Genomic DNA, 23,263 nt, shown 5'->3' with positions numbered 1-23,263 from the left:
ATTTCTGAAATAGCATGCACTATTTAAATCACACATTAAATTTTATATGTTATACATTAAGTTATATATTTTATTTATTAATTTTAATATGTATTTATTCATTAACTTTATCATTAGTTGTATTACATTTCTCATAAAACATTAATATGTCAAAATGGTTTAATCCCCACTTGTTTAAACATAGCAACCTCAACACATCATAAATCATACCAAAATGACATAGAATATTTTTATTATGTAACATAAGTTGAATAAATATATATGTATAATATAGTTTGAATAAATATATATGTATAATATAGGTTGAACAAGAGCTGTCACAGTATGTGACGAATGCCCCCGAATGTGACATTGACCTACGAACAAGGTCAGTACATGAAAAGTTGATCTTGCCTTTACGTGTCAAATACATATGGCAAGTTATTTTAAATTGCCTCTGAACATAAAAAAATACCACCCATACTTGACAACCTACACTGTTATGTCCTTATATTCAGAATTCCCTTGTGAATAAACACTTAGTGTATCTTTCACCTTAGAGATAGGGACATGGGTCTTGCACACGACACGTTGTCTTCGTATGTGGAACACATGTAGCAAGTTATTTTAAAATCTGTCCATACAAGAGAAAGTTACAGCCCGGACACGACAACCTATACCCTATGTCCTTGTATGCAGCACTCCATTGTGAATAAACACTAAGTGTGACCTTGACCATTGAGGTAGGGACACGGGTCTTGCACGCAACACATCGTCTTGGTATGTGGAACACATATGGCAAGTTATTTTAAAATCTGTCCATACAAGGGAAAGTTACAGCCCGGAAACGAGAACCTATACTCTATGTCCTTATACGCAGCACTCCATTGTGAATAAACACTATGTGTGACCTTGACCTTTGAGGCAGGGACACGGGTCTTGCAGGCGACACGTCGTCTTGGTATGTGGAACACATGTGGCAAGTTATTTTAAAATCTCTCCATACAAGAGAAAGTTACAGCCCGGACACGACAACCTATACTCTATGTCCTTATATGCAGCACTCCATTGTGAATAAACACTAAGTGTGACCTTGACCTTTGAGGGAGGGACACGGGTCTTGCACGCGACACGTCGTCTTGGTATGTGGAACACATTTGGCAAGTTATTTTAAAATCTGTCCATACAAGGGAAAGTTACAGAGCCGGCCGGACGGACGGACGGACGGTGCGATTTTAATATGCCCACCTTCGGGGGCATAATAAATATATATGTATAATATAGGTATAAGACTCAGTCTGAGAAATCAGCCCTTGATTTATAGATCCACCTGATCGGGACACCGAAAGCAAACAGGCTTTATTCATTGTTTTCCTTATATATATTTCTCATTTAAATTGTTTCATCTTTCCTTCCTCATGAGCGTATGATAGATTTGGAAGCCCAAAGTTTTTGATGGATGGTGAGAAAGTCCCATTATTTTCCTTGTCTTTTTACCTGAAGCGGTTCGTGAGTGTTCTGGTAGGGTAGATACATGAACAGCGGTTTGCTGGTGTCATGCTCCAAGATAATCCTCTCCGCCCGCTCGGCATACAAATGCTTGAAAATGGAAGATGGCTGAATGATTATACATTTCTCAAAGATACAATGTAATGTTGTGGTATTTAAGAATTGGAATTAATCCAATACAAGTATTGATAGTTAAATCCCCATTTATATAAGGAACAGTTTAATAATATGTACAAAAAGTCTGTAATATGGCATGTAACAGAATAATCATTCAATATTTAAACTAATCATTGGTGAAGTGTTTTTTCCCACCATTTGAGGATGTACATAGCTTTGCATATGGAGAAACATACATGTTTTGACATAAGGAATTGGGCCAATTTCAGCCTGAAATGGTCATACAAAAATACCATGTGGTCATTTAGGTAACTAGTTACAGTAGTTTATGGATAATTTATATCTCTACCGCGGAATAAGATTCATTTTTGTCCCACACCACCTCATAGCCATCATGGAAGTCGAGAAAATTTGCTGAAAATGAAATAGGAATAATAGTTACTTTTCAACAAGCAAAAAGTAGATTAAATGAAGGTAATATTTGAGAAAAGTCAAATAATGGTACATATAGTTGATATAAGCTAAGGCCCTGCACTAGTAAAATGCTTGCTCAACTTCTATATTATATATATACAGTGTGTGTGTGTGTTCCACAAGATAAATTACGTCATAAATGCTACGTTGAAAGGCAACATTTTGCTTCTAATGATGACTTAAAGCAAAGATAACTTTTCTTTTATTTCGCCATTTTAAATGAAACTAAGGGCAGTCAATGCTGTTTAAAGAGCCCCCCCTTTTTTTAATTACCAGGGTCTGATTGGGTGATTTATTTCCTCAAACATTTTGACAAACCTGTTTCCAAAATAACATGTACCATATAATTGTAAAATCCCTCTCTGCATGACATATTTACAGCCTTGACAGGACTAACTATACTCTTTGTGCATATATGCAGCATTCCATAATGATTATACTACAAGTGTGACCATGAACTTTGAGGTAGGGTTGTGGGTCTTGCACGTCTATTTTTATCAACCGAACCAAACACAGGTGCCAAATTATTTAAAGTCCCTCTGTGCATGACTAAGTTACCATCGGGACACAACCAACTATATTGTACAGTCCAAACTCGCTATGTCGACGTCGGATATCTCGACTTTCCGGTTTTGTCGACTTTTTTCTCCAGTCCCGAATTTATTCCTTCTTGTTCTTTATAAAATAGATCTGCTTGTGTCAATTTTTCTATCTCGATTTTTTCGCTATGTCAACCTCCTATTTCAGTCCCTATGGTCGATTTCACACATTTTCCTTGTTTCTTATGTCGAACTGTAGATCGGGTTGTAGGTGCGAAAATTGTTATGAATGTTTGCGGCATGTCACTAAATTACTGTGGGTGTCAAAATAACAAACTGTCATAATTGGAGGTTAATTGGTAAGTGTAAATAATTAAAGTTGTTTGTTTATGTTTTTCATTAAAGAGACATTTATTGCTCAAGCTATTCATTGAAATGCACAAGGACGCCGATGACATCATCTAAAAATACGACAACATTGAAAGTAAAGTGACGAAGAAATTTCTCTACACTGTATGTAGAAAACAAACAGGCATTACAAATGTGTTATTTTAAGTTATTGTCATATGTGCTAAACCGTTTTCTTACAATATACAAGTGTATGTAATTGTGGTTTTATATCTGTTTTGTGTAATCCATAAACGTGAATTAAATAAATTTGACACAAATAATTCATTTTTTTATTATTTTATTTTTCAATAATACGTTTGCTGTTTTCACGACGGTAACAAGACCGTTCAATTGCAGAAGTCGGACATCGGACATAAATCAAACTCAAATGTTTTGGGATTGGTGATACTTTTTTGTAATTCGGATGTGTCGAATGTTTGCTATCTCGACTTTTTTCCCTAGGTCCCAACTAAGTCGACATAATGAGTTTCGACTGTATATGCATATAAGCAGCATTCCATAATGATAAACCAGAAAGTGAATACCTTGACCTTTAAGGTAAGGATGTGGGTTTTGCATGTGACACTTTATTTTTATGTACTTAACACATGTGCCTAGTAATTTTAAAATCCCTCCTTGCATGACAAACAGCCTAGACAAGAAAAACTGAATGGTCGGACCATGCGATTTTTATATGCCCTCCTTTGGGGGCATAAAAGCAAATCACAACTTTAGCCAATAGTCAAAGGGGCATTGACAGTATTTCACCAACTGTGTTCTTAATGAATAGTCTTAATCAAGCAGAGACTGCTGTTTATAAAAATGTGCGGCAGAGAAAGGGGCAACACTTCTACGGCGTTTCAGTCGAAAAAGGGGCATTAAAAATCAATAACTATTACAGCCAAAATTATTTGTACCAAGTTTCATTAAATATCTCGGAGAGTTTTGGTTAAGGTTTTTGCAAAGCAACAACGCAGACGACACCAGTAACACAAAGGCTACGGTTATACTTTTTTTCTTAAAAAACACCCCCGCATGCTGAAAGGAACAGTTAGACTTACCTTCATGGTGTGTGTAGTAGTCACTGCGACTGTTATAGTAGCCGTAGAAAGAGTCAAACCCTCGATACATGGGCGTACAGTTCCAGCTGCAGAATCCCAGATGCCACCTGGTTAAAACACAGATGAAAGGTAAAAATATCAATATTTAAGCAAAAAAAAAAGTATTTTGTCTTTAGAGACGGGCATGTTCTAGTTTATCAAGAAGAGGGCCTTTTGCCTGTTCCCATGATTAGTTATGATTTTCGATGTTTTACCTGAGGGCTATTACAGTAAAACATACATGTATAACCCCCAGGGGGAAGGCAATTATTTAAATAGTATAAGAGTGGATGTCTTTTTTCACTAATTTGGACCCCAAAAGGGTAAATTTGCTTCTGTAGGGGGGTGGCATAATTTAAAAGTACCTTCCCCCTGGGGGTTATGTGTTTAAATGGAATAGCCCTGACTTACAACTTGCACGGATGGAGTTTATTCCATAGTTAAGATCGCGTTTGACAACATTTTATCCCTATGGCATCTACTGGTCTCCTTCATACACTTAACTGTACAACATTAGTCTACCAAAACCTAATATTTATTAAAAACTAATTTTTGGTTGATCATAAATCAGCATATATGGGGTTAAACTTGACAGGTGCCCTGTGCACTATTAGGACAAATTTGGTACCATAACATTTGTTTCTTGTAGTCTTGTTAAAATAGCAAAGAGCTAAAATTGATTACTAAATATATTTTAAATTATAACATTTTGTAATAGCTAGTATTTGACTGTGTTGTATTTTTATGTTGTGTTTTTATTTCGAGTATGTAAGGCATTGGTTCTCGAGCCTCTATACACAGAAATTAATAAATAAAACAGTTGGCTACAGGTATTGTATTGTAGTTTCAATTGTATTACTATTGTTATAAATATGTATACTTTTACCCTAAGGCTCAATCATATTTAATTTTCAGAAATCAGTCAGTCATCCAGTTTTTATTCACAATTATTTACGAAACACATGTAGATATTGTCAACGATGTTGTGCATACTATGTTTTTTCATGAATATCTTGAATAATTGTATTGTTTGTTTCTTTCAAAAACTGGACAAGCTAAAGAATCCATTTAAAAGTCTACATGTATCAAAACAATCTTGTACACCTTTCAATAACAACAATATACTGATTCTTTTAATTTAGTTGTGTGTAACCTTGGCTATTCAGCAGTTTTTTTGGAGTTTCTGGTAAAATCATACCATGAGGCTTTCGTTTTCTTTCTACCGAAAATTCTAGTCCTTTTTGGCATTAGATGCTTGGACGTTCACCACAATGTATGTATTTTAAACTCCCTGACTGTTGTTATAAATGTCTTGCTTCATTTATCTTTGATATTTTTGATAATCGTTATTTTTCTGTTGAGCACATTCATACTCAAAACTTTGGTATCATTAGAAAAAAAATTATTTGTTAGATTTGATCTCTTGAATGATATGGATTGAAATTAAGACCTTATATCATAATTGAGATGTTAAGTATATATTTTCCTTGATAATTTTAGAAAGTTAAACTTATAAAGGCAAAACTATATGTGATTTTGTGTTGACATTCAAGTGATACAGTCTATTTGTATAATTCCAGTTTTTACAACACAAACACACATACATGTTTACACCAAGACTGGAATAAACGAAGTTAATCCAGCTCTTGTTCTATATTTTCCATCTTGGGAAATGGTTATTACTTGCTGCAGTATATTCTGCATATATATAGAGGCAGTACAAACAATGAAGCTACTAACTTACTTTCCTATAGCATGGGTCGCATACCCAGCCTCCTTCAGTTTTTCAGGTAGAAATTTGAGATTAAGAGGTGAACAAACGTCTTGCTGGTCCCATATCACCATGTGCTGAAAACAGGAACCAGGAAAAATGTTCAACACTGAACTTGAGCACTGTTTTTTCTTTAAAATACATTGTTATGTGTGTTAAATGACCACTATACATGCAAATGAATGTCATACTAACGCTAAAGGGCCTGTCACACCTATAATGGAGCTCATTTTTGGAAATTCAAGGGATTTGTACGGTACTAGTAAATTTTGGCATCGCAGTAGTATCACATTGCTAAAAACAGAGTAGTACATCTTCAGGACATGGGCAAAAAATTTGGAAACAGGAGGCGACAGTTCAAACTTTGATCATGTAAAAAAGGTCTGCTGTTGTGTTGTTGAAGGGAGCAACAGGACTACAACAGCATTACTCGAGTATCACTCCACTATGGCTCCGGTCAACGGTGGCACATCGGTTGAACAATGTTGGCGCCTTGGTATAACATTATGGGGACAGAAAAGTGGTATTGCATAGCACATATGACAAGGGTATCACAATGCCTTTACTACATCAGTATTGCTTTGTTTAATTGTGATTTTTCAAGTGTTTTCTCGACGAAGCTCAGCAGGTATTTTTGCCGTTGTTAATCTTATGCTCCCTGCGAGGTGCATCCTTATTATGTGACAGGCCATTTAACAAGAGCGCCACAGACTAACACCATCACTCATCTGTTCAACAACTTTTGAAAGCAATCATTTCACCAAGATCTATTGACTTTGCTACACATGTTGGTATCTCTCTTGCAAATTTCATTTGAATATCTTGATGATGTTTTTGTTTATGCATTTCATGTTCACAGTTAAATTTAAACAACACTGCCATTACTGGCTATCACATTACCTTGAGACATTTTTTGAAGGTCAAGATGAAAAAAAGCTTAAAAAAAGTTTCGGTTTTGGATTTAGGAAAACACTATCCGTCCTGATAAAAACAGTCTGGGCATTTGTTCACTTACATTTTAACAATATTGAGTTACTAAACTCAAGATTCAGAAAAAATCTAAATCATGAATGTTTCAATGAACTATCTTTAACAAAAGAATGTGTAATTATTCGTATTTGTAAAAGAAGATAAAGCAATTGTCACCATAATCTCTTTTCTTAAATCAATTTTAAAATAATATTCTTACATGCTATTTTGAGTATTAAGCCGTTAACTCAGACTCACGATGGTAATGATAAGGGACGAGAGTATTTGCCATTTTTTGGCACCTACCTGTAGACCAGCTTTCCAGGGATAGTATCCTGTCATAAAGGCATGCCGTGACCTGAAATAAACACTATACAACTCATTGCATATAAGGACCATTTGCCAAAACCAATCAACCATATCATTTCTTTATTTATTACTGTAAACGGAGAACTGTAAGAGATGCATATGCGTTTCCTTTATTCTCAGTTGAAATAACTCACCTATTATTAAAGCCATAGTTATATAGACCTACCTTACTTTTCATACAAAACAGAACAAAAATGAGTGTACAAGTCCACGGTTATTGGCAAATTGCTACAGATATATGTCTATTTTCACTGGTATTAGTTACAGATATAATGTATTGAAGGCTTTTGCTTTCTTACTTGACTTTCATAATTATATTCGTGAAATTGGATAGATGTGTTCGAAGTAACATCAGTATCAGCTATGGTCCACAATCTTACTTGGATCACCTCTTTATAATTTCAAAAAAAAAACCCGGACTATGTCAGCAAAACTAGACTGGGATTGGTCATTAACCTGAATACCACACAGCAGTTACTCCCCTTTGAAATACGGTAATCAATGCCGTTATTTATAGTAAATACATGTAATATATATGATGGTGATCAAATTCATGTAACACCATTCATTTTTATTTTTTTTAAATATATTTAAACTCTTGAAAATGGTAAGGGATTTTTTGTTTTTTTCAATGATTGAAAAAAATGCAAAAAGTCAACGAAATGAAATAAAAATTCAAAATGTTAGCTGTAGTCTAGCTGTTTTTATTATGTGGTGACAGAGATCTACTCATCAACAAAGATCAGTGCATAGAAGATTGCCATTTACCATCAACACAATAGTAAATACTTAACCTCAAGCTCTTTCACCATGACTTACGGTGAACAGACTGGTTGTACATAAGACTGGTTCAACTTTACGCCCATATTTGCCAGTTTGTCAATGTTGGGTGTGATCACGTCAGGATTGTGGTAGCCTACATCATTCCAGCCTGAAAAAGAAATAGACTGGTTGTGCATATTATGTTTTTATTTGTCCAACAGGCAATCATGCATTATAGGGGTGGGGTTAACAGCATCGCTATTCAATCTTAAAGCAATACAGTAAACAATACAGTCAAACTCTGTTGGCTCAAACTCGCTTGGCTGAAATTCTTTGTTAACTCGAACAGGATGTTAAGGATCAATTTCCTTAAACTAAATGTAAGCATTCCTGCTTTGCTCAGATTTTCCGAGGCTCGAAGTATTTTCGCTGGTCCCCAGGAGCTCGAGCCAACGGGTTTCGACTGTTTTGAAGTACAATATATTTAGTTTAACTCATTACCTTAAAGCTGAATGTGAATAATCATGGTGTTTTTCAAATTAAACCAGTAAGTGGTCCCCCATAACCAAAGACTTTGACAATAACATATTCTATAAAACAATGCAGAAAGATGAATTATAAGAACACTATTCCCTAACATAGTTTAATATCATGAAACAAACATTCTACATATCAGATTTGTCTGGATACACCTGCATGCATGTTAAGTGCTTTCTTTTATGCATATTTTGTCTCTTTCTTTAACTTAAACAATGCTTAACCAGACAAAAAATGCACCTTATTACTTATTCCACTGTAGATATTGTAAAGGCCACAACTTTTTTTTAAAGTACACCAACTTTTGTCTTTTATAAGAAGCCATTACCCTATTGTACGATGATAGATCACACTCAACTAATATTCTAATTAGACAGAAACATAATGGTTTATAATGAAATTGTGGGGGGTGGAAATTAACACACGTTCTGCGTCATTATTTGAACAAATATGGTACAAACCCAAATCATCAGCAACAATGAAGACAATGTTCGGAGGCATTCCCATCACAGTGACTGCTGTACACATCAGACATGTCTCCAGAGCAGCCAACCACCATGGAGGGACCCCCATGGCTCTCACTTGCAAACTTGGATATCCTTATTGTTTTTGCAGCTCCTGAAAAAGCACAAAAGAACTTAAAACTACACTTTATACAAACACAAAGTTCTAAGTTTAAGTCATGATGTTTATATAAACTGCCTTTAGAATATGATTGTTACCATTCTTTTATTTGTACAAACTTACTATTGATCTTAATAAAACAGGCTAGGGTAGTTTTAACCTTACACACTTAATTAAACATCTACGAAACATAGCAAACATCAGGAAAAAATAATCACTAATTTACCTGCACAAACTACATTAAATAGCTAACATCCAGGTAGAGGAAACTGCATGTAAATTTTATATAGACATAATGCTTTATCATATGAAATTGGAAACCTCAGTCTTTTAAACGGCTGTTAGCTCATCAATAATGCATAGCTTAAATTGTTTAAAGGGACATAACTGGAATACAGAACAAAAATGTTCCATGAAAAGTTACACCCCTTGCAATCAGTGTTAAAGAACATGGCTTCATGAATTGAAGGGCATTAGTTTGGGACCTATATTTTATATGTAATGAAAGATATCAGTGAAGGCCTTATGATCAAAAAGATTGTCTAGCGAAAGGCACAATGATTTGCACTTCAATTTATTGAATTTTCTATTGACAGGCCTACAATCTACTGCATTTTCTATTGACATGCCTACAATCTATAACATTTTCTATTTACACCTGGCCTTTAATCTTTTGCATTTTCTTATAACATGCCTACAATTTATAGCATTTTCTTTTGACAGGTCTACAATCTATTACATCTTCTTATGACAGGCCTACAATTTATTGCATTATCTATTGACAGGCCTATAATCTATTGCATTATCTATTGACAGGCCTACAATCTATTGCATTTTCTATTGAGAGGTCTACAATCTATTACATTTTCTTTTTAGTGCATTTTCTATTGTCAGGTCTACAATCTATTGCATTTTCTATTAATTACAATTTCTATTGTCACTGGTCTACAATCTAAAACATTTTCTATTGAGAAGCCTACAATCTTTTGTATTTTCTATTGACAGGCCTACAATCTATTACATTTTTTGTTGACAGGCTTACAATTTATTGCATTATCTATATATAGGCCTATAATCTATTGCATTTTCTATTGACAGGCCTACAATTTATTGCATTATCTATTGACAGGCCTACAATTTATTGCATTATCTATTGACAGGCCTACAATTTATTGCATTATCTATTGACAGGCCTACAATCTACTGCATTTTCTATTGACAGGCTTACAATCTTTTACATTTCCTACTGACAGGCCTACAATCTATTGCATTTTCTATTGAGAGGTCTACAATCTATTACATTTTCTATTAATTACAATTTCTATTGTCAGGTCTACAATCTATTGCATTTTCTATTAAATACATTTTCTATTGTCACTGGTCTACAATCTAAAACATTTTCTATTGACAGGCCTACAATCTATTGCATTTTCTATTGACAGGCCTACAATCTACTGCATTTTCTATTGACAGGCCTACAATCTATTACATTTTCTATTGACAGGCCTACAATCTATTACATTTTCTATTGACAGGCCTACAATTTATTGCATTATCTATATATAGGCCTATAATCTATTGCATTTTCTACTGACAGGCCTACAATCTATTGCATTATCTATTGACAGGCCTACAATTTATTGCATTATCTATTGACAGGCCTACAATTTATTGCATTTTCTACTGACAGGCCTATAATCTATTGCATTTTCTATTGACAGGCCTACAATTTATTGCATTATCTATTGACAGGCCTACAATTTATTGCATTTTCTACTGACAGGCCTATAATCTATAGCATTTTTTATTGACAGGCTTACAATTTATTGCATTATCTATTGATAAGCCTATAATCTATTGCATGTTCTACTGACAGGCCTACAATCTATTGCATTTTCTATTGACAGGCCTACAATTTATTGCATTATCTATTGACAGGCCTACAATTTATTGCATTTTCTATTGACAGGCCTATAATCTATTGCATTTTCTATTGACAGGCTTATAATCTATTGCATTATCTATTTTGTATCAACAGGCATAAAGGAAGATACAACAATCTCTTACATTTTGAATTTATATGTATCATGATAGATACTACAATCTATTAACATTTTCTATCAACAGGCATTAAAGGATTGATGATCTACAGTCTATTACATTTTGCATCAAATGTGCGTTTTCTACGTCAATTTTTCCACAAATTTATATTTTTAGGTATGCAAGAAAAAAATTAAATCATGTTTTTCCGGTCCGGATCGAAAAATCAGACCTTCGGGCACGCTGCGTGACTGGTAACTCGGCAAGCCTCGTTACCGGCTTAGGCGCGTGCCCTCGGGTCAGATTTTTCTATCAATACCGGAAACAAATGATAGATACTTATAATCTATTACATTTTGCATCCACAGGGGTTAGGATAGATCCTACAATCTATAACATTTTGCATCCACAGGCATTAGGTTTGATCCTACACTCTATTACATTTTGCATCCACAGGCATTAGGTTTGATCCTACAATCTATCACATTTTGCATCCACAGGCATTAGGTTTGATCCTACAATCTATTACATTTTGCATCCACAGGCATTAGGTTTGATCCTACAATCTATCACATTTTGCATCCACAGGCTTTAGGATTGATCCTTCAATCTATTACATTTTGCATCCACAGGCATTAGGTTTGATCCTACAATCTATCACATTTTGCATCCACAGGCTTTAGGATTGATCCTACAATCTATTACATTTTGCATCCACAGGCATTAGGTTTGATCCTACAATCTATTACATTTTGCATCCACAGGCATTAGGTTTGATCCTACAATCTATCACATTTTGCATCCACAGGCATTAGGTTTGATCCTACAATCTATTACATTTTGCATCCACAGGCTTTAGGTTTGATCCTACAATCTATTACATTTTGCATCCACAGGCATTAGGTTTGATCCTACAATCTATCACATTTTGCATCCACAGGCATTAAGTTTGATCCTACAATCTATCACATTTTGCATCCACAGGCATTAGGTTTGATCCTACAATCTATCACATTTTGCATCCACAGGCATTAGGTTTGATCCTACAATCTATCACATTTTGCATCCACAGGCATTAGGTTTGATCCTACAATCTATCACATTTTGCATCCACAGGCATTAGGTTTGATCCTACAATCTATCACATTTTGCATCCACAGGCATTAGGTTTGATCCTACAATCTATTACATTTTGCATCCACAGGCATTAGGTTTGATCCTACAATCTATTACATTTTGCATCCACAGGCTTTAGGATTGATCCTTCAATCTATTACATTTTGCATTGACAGGCATTAGAATAGATTCTACAATCCATTACATTTTGTAATGACAGACATAAAGATAGATCCTGCAAGGCATTATGTTTTCAACTGAAAGGCACATGTGTAGGCTGTACTTTCTATAGCATTTTCTATTCATATGCTTAAGAAAAGGCCCTATAATCCTTCACATTCTCTAGTTAGCACTTACAATCAATATAGATGGTATATATTTTTCTGTATAAAACAAAGAAATTATTGTAAACCCTAATCACACTAATTCTATTATTGAACTTATTTTATCTTCAAATGGCTGACCAAAGTTTAAAATCAGCTGGCACATGGGGGCACTGTGGGATTTTCTGTCTTGTTGAAAATCTAATCTCTGATTGAGGATTACAGAAAACAAACACTCATATGATGGGCAGAGTTTTAAATTGATACCAAAGGCAAGTAACTTTTTACAATGTTACATAAAGTCTTAAAACCAAATATATTGAAAACAGTATGTTAAGTAACAATATATATAACTGAAAGCACAACAAGTCATACTGTACTATTTATTCTATTGCACAATAATGGGACAGCGTTCTCCTAGTAAAAATGTCACATTTTGGCTGCTACGGCTACGAAAGGTTTAAATTAAAAAAAAACACTCCAAAACCACGTCTGAAGATCATCCATTGGGATTGGCAGTGAAAGCATTTAGAGTTGAACAGGTTGCCTGTTGGCTGATTAAAAATACCTCATTTAAAAAATATTGGCAATTCAAGGGCCATTACTCTGGAGTAAATAATGCCATCTATATTTGTATCGAACTTTGCTGGGATATTTTGCTCAAATTTGACAGATGGCTAAGAGAAATGCTCAAGTTAGAGAGCGACAAAGTAATGTGATTTGGTGGGTGAAACCATGGATGCCACCAGCATAGTAATTCCTCCATGTCCGCCGAACTAAGCAAACAAATTGATGTCAACAAGTGATCTGTACTGTGTGCAATGCTGTGCAGCCAACATCAAATTGATGTCAACAAGCGATCTGTACTGTGTGCAAAGCTGTGCAGCAGACATCAAATTGATGTCAACAATTGAATCTGTAGCATGTGCCATGCTGTGCACCCGACATCAAATTGATGTTAACAAGTGAATCTGTAGCCTGCGCCATGCTGTGCACCCGACATCAAATTGAAGTCAACAAGTGAATCTGTAGCCTGACTGCCATGCTGTGTACCCGACATCAAATTGCTGTCAACAAGTGAATCTGTAGCCTGACTGCCATGCTGTGCACACGACATCGAATTGAAGTCAACAAGTGAATCTGTAGCCTGACTGCCATGCTGTGTACCCGACATCGAATTGAAGTCAACAAGTGAATCTGTAGCCTGACTGCCATGCTGTGCACACGACATCGAATTGAAGTCAACAAGTGAATCTGTAGCCTGTGCCATGCTGTGCACCCGCATCAAATTGATGTTTACAAGTGAATCTGTAGCCTGTGCCATGCTGTGCACCCGCATCAAATTGATGTTTACAAGTCAATCTGTAGCCTGTGCCATGCTGTGCTCCCGCATCAAATTGATGTTTACAAGTCAATCTGTAGCCTGTGAAATGCTGTGCACCCAACATCAAATCAAAGTCAACAAGTGAATCTGTAGCCTGCTGATGCCATTAAGATGTCTGTTGTTGTTGGTTTTCTGTTTTTTTATTTTTTGAAGAGGCATATGTAAAATACTTTATCTGCATTTATGGGACATCGCCATGACCTAACTAATCATTGCATTGGTATTAACCATATAAAATAGCAATCTAAACACTTCTGTAAACAGTTGTTCTGTGACCTTACTGAAAAGACAAAAATAAAGTTCCAAGAAAATTGCATCATTTTCAGAAAATTCACTTTAAAGTGCAAAGAACAATGATATGCTCATTTCTGATTATTATAAGAACACTGAACTATTATCATAATTGCTATTTAAACTATCACAATCCTAGTTTGATGGCTACATCATTATCTTCTCCGAGGACACTTGAAATAGGTGAACAAAACGTGGCAATAAAACCGAATTTCATATTGTAATCAGTCAGAATGTAAATCATAGTGTACCTACCAAAATACTTGAAATTATCTTAACCCTAACGCAACAATAAGATTGAAACATTTGAACTATAATGTTATCTGATTTTGCGAAATCTCATAAATTTCATAGTAGCTGCGGATTAAACCGAATTGATATGATTATAAACATGACCATGTGCTCCATGATTTTGTAAATTGTTCTAAATATGCAAAAATGTGTTACCAAAAATGGAATACAAAGTTAAAATAAGGTAGGGAATTTTATTTGGTCTGCACAAAAGTGCAGATTGATTGATAAAACCTATGAGAGTTTTTTGAGATCATGTTTTACACTTGTAATAAAATCTTCTCCTGAGGTAGAAATTTACACATCCTGTTTGGAAATCAGAAGTTTTACTGAATTGCGTAAAAATAATATTTTATGCAAAGTTTCAATAGAAAATTTAATGACTGTTACATGATCTCTTGCACTTGCATCTGTTTCATGTTAGAACGATGTGGGTGTTTTTTAGAATATTTGCTCATAAAATTTTTTTCAACATGGCTGCAGAAATGCATGTTTTTCAGATTGACAGCATATACAGGTCTAGGCATATCTTTCTAAGTAACAGTTTCTATTTTTGGTCTTTTTAATGACTTAGTCGGCAGGCCAAGGGCAGCCCAATGCTGACTTGTCTTTAAGAAGACCAAAAATAAATGCTTCCTTTCTTGGCATTCAGAGCAAAATGCCACCTGTATGAATGCCTTTATATTTGCCAATGCCCATGCGGGAGCTTCTTAATAACTTATTAAATAAAACCAGTACCGGTAAGAGTAAATGGAAAATTGACGTTTTTTTTGTTACTAAATGGAAAATTGACAGTAAAATCTCCTTTACTCAATGTAAATTTTAGGGTTGTTTTTGTTACAAAGGTTATCTGTAAATTTGACGGTTCTTTTCTTTATCAAATGTTAATTTGACAGTTGCTTTCCTTATGCGATGGAAATTTGACGGTTATTTTCTTTACTAAATGGAAATTTGGTGGTTGAGTATTCTGCTTAATAGATTTTTGGTTGTAAGAGCTGTTATAAATGATTACATGGGAATCTAAATCTGGCAATCCCATTGGCTGAGGAATGAGGCTGAACACTAACTCTATATACATTTACAACTGTCTTGTGAAAAGCCTTCAATTTATATTCCTTTACTTCTGCATGTATCTTCATTATTTGCCCCTTACCGCATAATGAAAATGCAATTAAATCTTCAACCATTGGTGACAAAAACACTGAAATTGATGCTAGGCGTTTTATTTCAAGCCCCTTGGCAACATACAATTATATCCATATATAAAATGCGTAAACTAATATCATAGCGTTTCTCCACAAAGAAGCTGTATTTAACGGTATTTTGCCATCTAAACCGTTGCAAATAAAACTTCATCCAAAGCATTTCAAATCATATCAACTCCATCTTATATTTAAAGCAGCGTCAAATTCATTAAACTGACTATCAAATTCGATGTATAATTTTCAATTTAGCATACAGGGTACTCATCAAATTACCTATTTAAAGCAATAATTTTTTGATGCTTCGTTACCTATAACGGGAAAATTTAAATTCAAATTTCTTTATTACATTCAGTATATTTTGTGAAAATAAGGATACAGCTAACTTACCAGAAAACACACCAAGGTATGTAGTAATTATGATTTAAAAAAACTGTAAAAATTAACCATTTCTTGTTGAATATGTATGTACGTATTAAAAAGAAATATCTTAATAAAAATTTAGGGTTAAATCTACGATATTGCAATCCAAAGAACAGAAAAAAGGTATTTTACGGAAATATGTTGTTGTTTTTTTTTAACCAAATGCTATCAATACTTTTATTGAATTTAAACAAAATTCAAATAATATAAATATTAACTAATTCCCATTTAACGACACTTATTCACTAACAATGTTTTATAAACATAAAAAAGTCTTTGATGGACTTTTTCCCATTCAATTTTGTTTATTAAATGATAATGGTTTATAATTTTACAAAATACTCTTCGATTTACCTGATTCCCATTGAATGTTGTTTATTGAATAATAATAAGGTCTAAACCTATAAAAGAAGACAATTAAGAAATCATTAGAGCACATGAAGGGAGATAACAATGTGAAAATAGAGTTTTCTCCCTTTTATCAATATCTATCAAATAAGGTGGATCTGTACTAAATGTCATCCAACCGTCCTTGAAACTGTTTTCAATGTAACTAACTAGGTCAGAAAGTATGAGTTTAATCTCTGAGGCCATACGCTCAGTATTGGTAAGGAATCTGACTTGTAAACGGGGGATCCCTGGTCAGATCCCCCGACTGCCAGTTTTTGAGTCTGTGATATTTTGTGGGCCGATCTGGGACAATGACATCACTGCTTGGCAGTTTAAGGCGCTATAAATGGATAATCTATATGGCTCTTAAATCAGACCGCCAACAAAAATTACCTACCTGTATTTAGCCAGAAGAGGAAATTGAGTTTGAGTCCAAGTAAGACCGTGAAGGGAACATTTTGAAATTATACCAAATTTGACATAACACACATGATGTCATAATGAAAGTACATTATTGAAATGACACGCATAATCAACATAGTAATATTACAACTAACTCATAAGTTAAATTTTTTACCTAACATGGAATCTTTATGGAACACAAATAAAGGAATGTTTGATGATTTATTTTTGTATTTTTAAACAATCACTAAATATACTCTATAAATACTCTCAAAATTAAATTTACAATCTGTGGTTGCTATGGAAACATGAGCAAAGTATTTTTCATATATCATCAGGCAAATGATAAGCAAATGACAATTGTTTTAAAAAAAAGTTTGGAAAATATAAAACAATTTGAAAATAATCATTATTTTTGGCATTTTATAATAAAATGATTATTTCATTTCTATTAATTATGGCCAAAGGCCCAAAATTGCATGTCATCATCACATGAAAAATTGACACTGAATTGTTTATTAATAACATCATATGAAACCACTTAAACACGAGATCATTGAAGTTGTATTATCAAGAATATTATAAACACTTTAATTGAGTGTTCTGTTTTGGATTTAAACTTAAACGAGGATAAATCTATAATTTAGATAAAAAAAATACAACAATTTATAAAATAAACACAATTTATTTTGGCACATGGCAGGTGATATATTTCTCACATTTTGCCCTTTCTAATAAAAGTGCTATTTTGATAGCTATTTCGGTACCAATGATTTTCATTATACACCCAATACAAGGAAGTGATAATATATTATTTGTTATGGTAATCAGTTTAAATTGGATTAGTGTCAAATTAAATAGTATCAATTATAGAGGTGTAATGTTTTAATTTGATTCTACAAAAATGTCCGCCTTTCATAAACAGACATATAATTACTGTTTCGAAATTAATTCAAAATTTTGAAATATAAACTTTACTTTAGAGGTGAAATACAGTTTAAGGTTACATAATTGTTAAAAAACGATGAAAAAAAGATTTTCATATTAAAGGGAAATTTCAGCTAGATTGTTTTTTCTTCCATATTTAATGAAAACAGTTTTCACTATTAGACACACAAGTTTGATGATCATCAGACTGGTAAACCTCTGGCTGTGCCAGAGATATAGATTTGTTTCTTCATAGAGGTAGTTTTTACAAAATGCTCATTATCTGAAATTTCTTTAGTTTTTGAGTCTTTTTGTGTGTTTTAGGTACACTTAAAATGAAATTTATGGCCTAACAGGTTGTAAAATGCAAACTTAATGCTTTCTTTTTTAAAATGATATAAAAAAATATAATTCAAAAGAAGTAGATTTAAACAAAGGCAGTAGATTTTGTCGTCACAGCGGTAGAAGGGTATAAAAAGCTGTAGATTTTGTTGTCACACTGGTAGAGTTCACATGTCTCAGGATCATCTTTGCGGCACACTCTTTGAGGCTCTAATGAAATTTCTTCATTAATCAACTTATTTTAAAATAAAACTATCAACTTGTAACTTTCATCCATTGACATAAAAAGCTCTTGCTTAACCTCCCAGGGGCCTGGCTGTTCAATTACTATTTTAGTTGTAAAGTGAAATTATTTTAGTCACATTTTTTGTTTTATTTGTATTTATTTGTGACAACTTAACTTAAACTAGTATTAAAGTTAAAAACACACATGAGAAAACAAAATGAGTTAAGGCCTTCAACAGGGCAAAAGTTGGTATGAAGGACCAAAACATAAAATGTTTCAAAATTTCATTTTTAATTGAGTTTTGAGGTTCAAAATTTAGCATGCATTGAACATGCATCCCTTGCAACGTGATTGAAAAGGTGAGATAAGGAGCAGATTAGTCTAAAAAAAAGTGCAAATGCTCTTTCATCTAATATCTTCTTTTGTAAAATTTGCTCAACTCCTTATTTTCCCAAAACATGTTGCTAAAGATGTGTTTTTTACTCATGAAATAGATTGTTCCTTATCTCTAAAAAAAAAAATGTTCACTTTTGAAACAATTTAATTTCTGGCCTTCCTCACCCACTTTTGTACTGTGGAAGGCCCTTAAAATGTTGCAAACTGATTTACAATTTTAAAATAACAACTAAAATCCCTTATTGAAACAGGACCTAGGGCTTGAAATAATACTGTGGAGGACTTCCTAGATACCTGTTACAATAAATTTAAATAACACAAAAACTATGTTTTTGAATTTAAACCAGAAAAGCCAAGTTTAACAAAGATTGTTTTAAAGCATTTGCATGCCAGATTTAGAGTTAGGTAGAGATAAAGAAGAAAAAAATAACCAGTATAAAAATATGTTGCAGTGCAAGAAAATCAGCATGCAGCCTCACATCTCGTTATTTGTCAGGTCAAGGGGTTAGGCCCGGATTCGTGATGTCCCAAATAAATCATTTAAGTCCCTGTGTTTTAGATTAAAGGGACTTGTTCAGGCCCCAATTTCTCAAAATTCTTAAACATAATTCACTAAGGAATTAAGTTTCATATAGAAAAAAATACTTACGTAAATATGATTTGAAAAAACAAAAAATAGATTGTTTTTATTGAGTTCAACTATTATTTCATCTACAAGCCTCAGACTCTTTAACAAGAGAATATGGGACAATTTATACCAAAACTAAAATAGTGTGCTAAGCTTGATCCTGTTAAAAGGGACTTAAGATGTTTTGAGAAATTAGGGCCTGGTGCTTAAACAAACATTAAATAAACAAGTACATTTAAATCCAATCCAAAGATACGTCTGAATATGATAATTTTGTCACACTTAAAAACAGCGCCATTAGGTATATGGATTAATGTTGAAAAGTCTCAGTGTTCTGAAGCAAACAAAATACTGACAAGATGTATCGGAAAGGACAAATAAATTACTCTTCATCAACATTGTCAGATTATGGCTCGTTGAGAAACCAGACACAAACAATATTTTTTGATACTCCCTACATATTGATAGGCAGAGGTTTTTCTTCTTTTCACAAAAATGAAACAGCATTGTCACACTCTCTTTAAAAGTTCATGAATTTGTCTCTGCATGATTACAAAACACAAAAACATAAAAAAGGAGTGTTTTAGAGCTCTTCTTGAAATATTGATAAAGTTTCCAAAAACAAACTTCCTTAATCAGTGAATTCATTCATAAAATGCTAATGAAACTTGGTAACATAAGACAAACTTTGGATGGATATTGTGCATACTTAAAGTGCTGTGGAATAATTAGACCCAATGTATGGTATGCATTATGAGAACTTTCTTATCTATAAACATTTGGAGCTTCATTCAAAACAAGAGGACACAGTAAATTATGTCAATGCTAGTGGTACAGTTGATAATGTCAATGCTAGTGCTACTGTTACTTATGCCAATGGTAGTGATGCAGTAACTTGTGTCAACGCTAGTGAAACAGTAACTTGTGCCAATGCTAGTGGGACAGTTATTAATGTCAAGTCTAATGCTATGGTTACTTCTGCCAATGGTAGTGATGCAGTAACTTGTGTCAATGCTAGTGGAACAGTAACTTAGGTCAATGCTAGTGGTACAGCAACTTATGCCAGTGCTAGTGGTACAGCAACTTATGTCAATGCAAGTGGTACAGTAACCTATGCCAATGCTGGTGGTACAGCAACTTATGCCAATGCCAGTGGTACAGTAACTTATGCCAATGCTAGTGGTACAGCAACTTATGCCAATGCTAGTGGTACAGTAACTTATGTCAATGCTAGTGGTACAGTAGCATATGTCAATGTTAAGTGGTACAGTAACTTATGCCAATGCTAGTGGTACAGCAACTTGTGTCAATGCTACTGGTACAGTAACTTATGTCAATGCAAGTGGTACAGTAACTTATGCCAATGCTAGTGGTACAGTAACTTGTGCCAATGCTAGTGGTACAGAAACTTGTGTCAATGCTAGTGGTACAGTTACTTGTGTCAATGCTAGTGGTACAGTAACTTGTGTCAATGCTAGTGGTACAGTAACTTATACCAATGCTAGTGGTACAGCAACTTATGCCAATGCTAGTGGTACAGCAACTAATGCCATTGCTAGTGGTACAGCAACTTATGCCAATGCTACTGGTACAGTAACTTGTGTCAATGCTAGTGGGACAGTAACTTATGCCAATGCCAGTGGTAAGTAACTTATGCCAATGCTAGTGGTACAGTAACTTGTTTCAATGCTAGTTGAACAGTAACTTGTGTCAATGCAAGTGGTACAGTAACTTTTTAATATGTCAATGCTAGTGGCACAGTAACTTATGTCAATGCTAGTGGTACAGTAACTTGTGTCAATCCTACTAATACAGTAACTTGTGTCAATGCTAGTGGCACATAACTTATGTCAATGCTAGTGGTACAGTAACTTATGTCAATGCTAGTGGTACAGCAACTAGTGTCAATGTTAGTGGTACAGTAACTTGTGCCAATGCTAGTGGTACAAAAAACTTGTGTCAATGCTAGTGGTACAGCAACTTATGCCAATGCTTCTGGTACAGTAACTTGTATTAATGCTAGTGGGACAGTAACCTATGCCAATGCTAGTGGTACAGTTACTTATGTCAATGGTAGTGGTACAGCAACTAGTGTCAATGCAAGTGGTACAGTAACTTGTGCCAATGCCAGTGGTACAGTAACTTGTGTCAATGCTAGTGGTACAGCAATGTATGCCAATGCTACTGGTACAGACTTGTGTCAATGCTAGTGGGACAGTAACTTATGCCAATGCCAGTGGTAAGTAACTTATGCCAATGCTAGTGGTACAGTAACTTGTGTCAATGCTAGTGGGACAGTAACTTATGCCAATGCAAGTGGTAAGTAACTTATGCCAATGCTAGTGGTACAGTAACTTGTTTCAACGCCAGTTGAACAGTAACTTGTGTCAATGCAAGTGGTACAGTAACTTTTTAATGTGTCAATGCTAGTGGCACAGTAACTTATGTCAATGCTAGTGGTACAGCAACTTGTGTCAATGCCACTAAAACAGTAACTTGTGTCAATGCTAGTGGCACATAACTTATGTCAATGCTAGTGGTACAGTAACTTATGTCAATGCTAGTGGTACAGCAACTAGTGTCAATGCTAGTGGTACAGTAACTTGTGCCAATGCTAGTGGTACAGCATCTTATGTCAATGCTAGTGGTACAGCAACTTGTGTCAATGCTAGTGGTACAGTAACTTGTGTCAATGCTAGTGGTACAGCAACTTATGTCAATGGTAGTGGTACAGTAACTTGTGTCAATGCTAGTGGCACAGTAACTTATGTCAATGCTAGTGGTACAGTAACTTATATCAATGCTAGTGGTACAGTAACTTATGCCAATGCTGGTGGTACAACAACTTATGCCAATGTCAGTGGTACAGTAACTTATGCCAATGCTAGTGGTACAGCAACTTATGTCAATGCTAAGTGGTACAGTAACTTATGTCAATGTTAGTGGTACAGCAACTTGTGTCAATGCTACTGGTACAGTAACTTATGTCAATGCCAGTGGTACAGTAACTTATGCCAATGTTAGTGGTACAGTAACTTGTTTCAAAGCTAGTTGAACAGTAACTTATGTCAATGCTAGTTGAACAGCAACTTGTGTCAATGCTACTGGTACAGTAACTTATGTCAATGCTAGTGGTACAATAACTTATGCCAATGCTAGTGGTACAGTAACTTGTTTCAACGCTAGTTGAACAGTAACTTATGTCAATGCAAGTGTTACAGTAACTTTTTAATGTGTCAATGCTAGTGGCACAGTAACTTATGTCAATGCTAGTGGTACAGCAACTTGTGTCAATGCTACTAATACAGTAACTTGTGTCAATGCTAGTGGCACATAACTTATGTCAATGCTAGTGGTACAGTAACTTATGTCAATGCTAGTGGTACAGCAACTTGTGTCAATGCTAGTGGTACAGTAACTTGTGCCAATGCTAGTGGTACAGTAACTTATGTTAATGCTAGTGGTACAGCAACTTGTGCCAATGCTAGTGGTACAGTAACTTGTGTCAATGCTAGTGGCACATAACTTATGTCAATGCTAGTGGTACAGTAACTTATGTCAATGCTAGTGGTACAGCAACTAGTGTCAATGCTAGTGGTACAGTAACTTGTGCCAATGCTAGTGGTACAGTAACTTGTGCCAATGCTAGTGGTACAGTAACTTGTGTCAATGCTAGTGGCACATAACTTATGTCAATGGTAGTGGTACAGTAACTTGTGTCAATGGTAGTGGTACAGTAACT

At 34.5% G+C, this 23,263-nt stretch overlaps 2 protein-coding genes across 8 annotated transcripts in view; one reads left to right on the top strand and one right to left on the bottom strand.

The window, feature by feature from the left end:
* Window positions 1-23,263, bottom strand: part of LOC128245346 (arylsulfatase B-like) — a 59,373-nt gene that overhangs the window by 9,793 nt on the left and 26,317 nt on the right. For 6 of the 7 annotated variants that reach the window (XM_052963476.1, XM_052963475.1, XM_052963477.1 and 3 more), the window contains 7 exons: window positions 8,978-9,134; window positions 8,037-8,148; window positions 7,155-7,206; window positions 5,853-5,956; window positions 4,070-4,176; window positions 1,955-2,019; window positions 1,477-1,578 (listed from right to left, as the gene is read on the bottom strand). In XM_052963476.1, the coding sequence (XP_052819436.1) occupies window positions 1,477-1,578; window positions 1,955-2,019; window positions 4,070-4,176; window positions 5,853-5,956; window positions 7,155-7,206; window positions 8,037-8,148; window positions 8,978-9,089 (654 nt within the window). In that variant the 5' untranslated portion in view covers window positions 9,090-9,134. Of the gene's footprint in view, window positions 1-1,476; window positions 1,579-1,954; window positions 2,020-4,069; window positions 4,177-5,852; window positions 5,957-7,154; window positions 7,207-8,036; window positions 8,149-8,977; window positions 9,135-9,366; window positions 9,447-23,263 lie in introns of those variants that run through there. The other variant, XM_052963482.1, reaches the window with a different exon arrangement.
* Window positions 16,067-23,263, top strand: part of LOC128245344 (tumor protein 63-like) — a 55,362-nt gene continuing 48,165 nt past the window's right edge. Inside the window, exon 1 of the mRNA XM_052963470.1 lies at window positions 16,067-16,193. The gene's annotated coding sequence lies outside the window, so the exon portion shown is untranslated. The remainder of the gene's footprint in view (window positions 16,194-23,263) is intronic.

The sequence above is a fragment of the Mya arenaria genome, chromosome 9 (assembly GCF_026914265.1).
Source record: "Mya arenaria isolate MELC-2E11 chromosome 9, ASM2691426v1".
NCBI classification, from domain to species: Eukaryota; Metazoa; Mollusca; class Bivalvia; order Myida; family Myidae; genus Mya; species Mya arenaria.
This window is presented reverse-complemented; position numbering and strand designations above follow the sequence as displayed.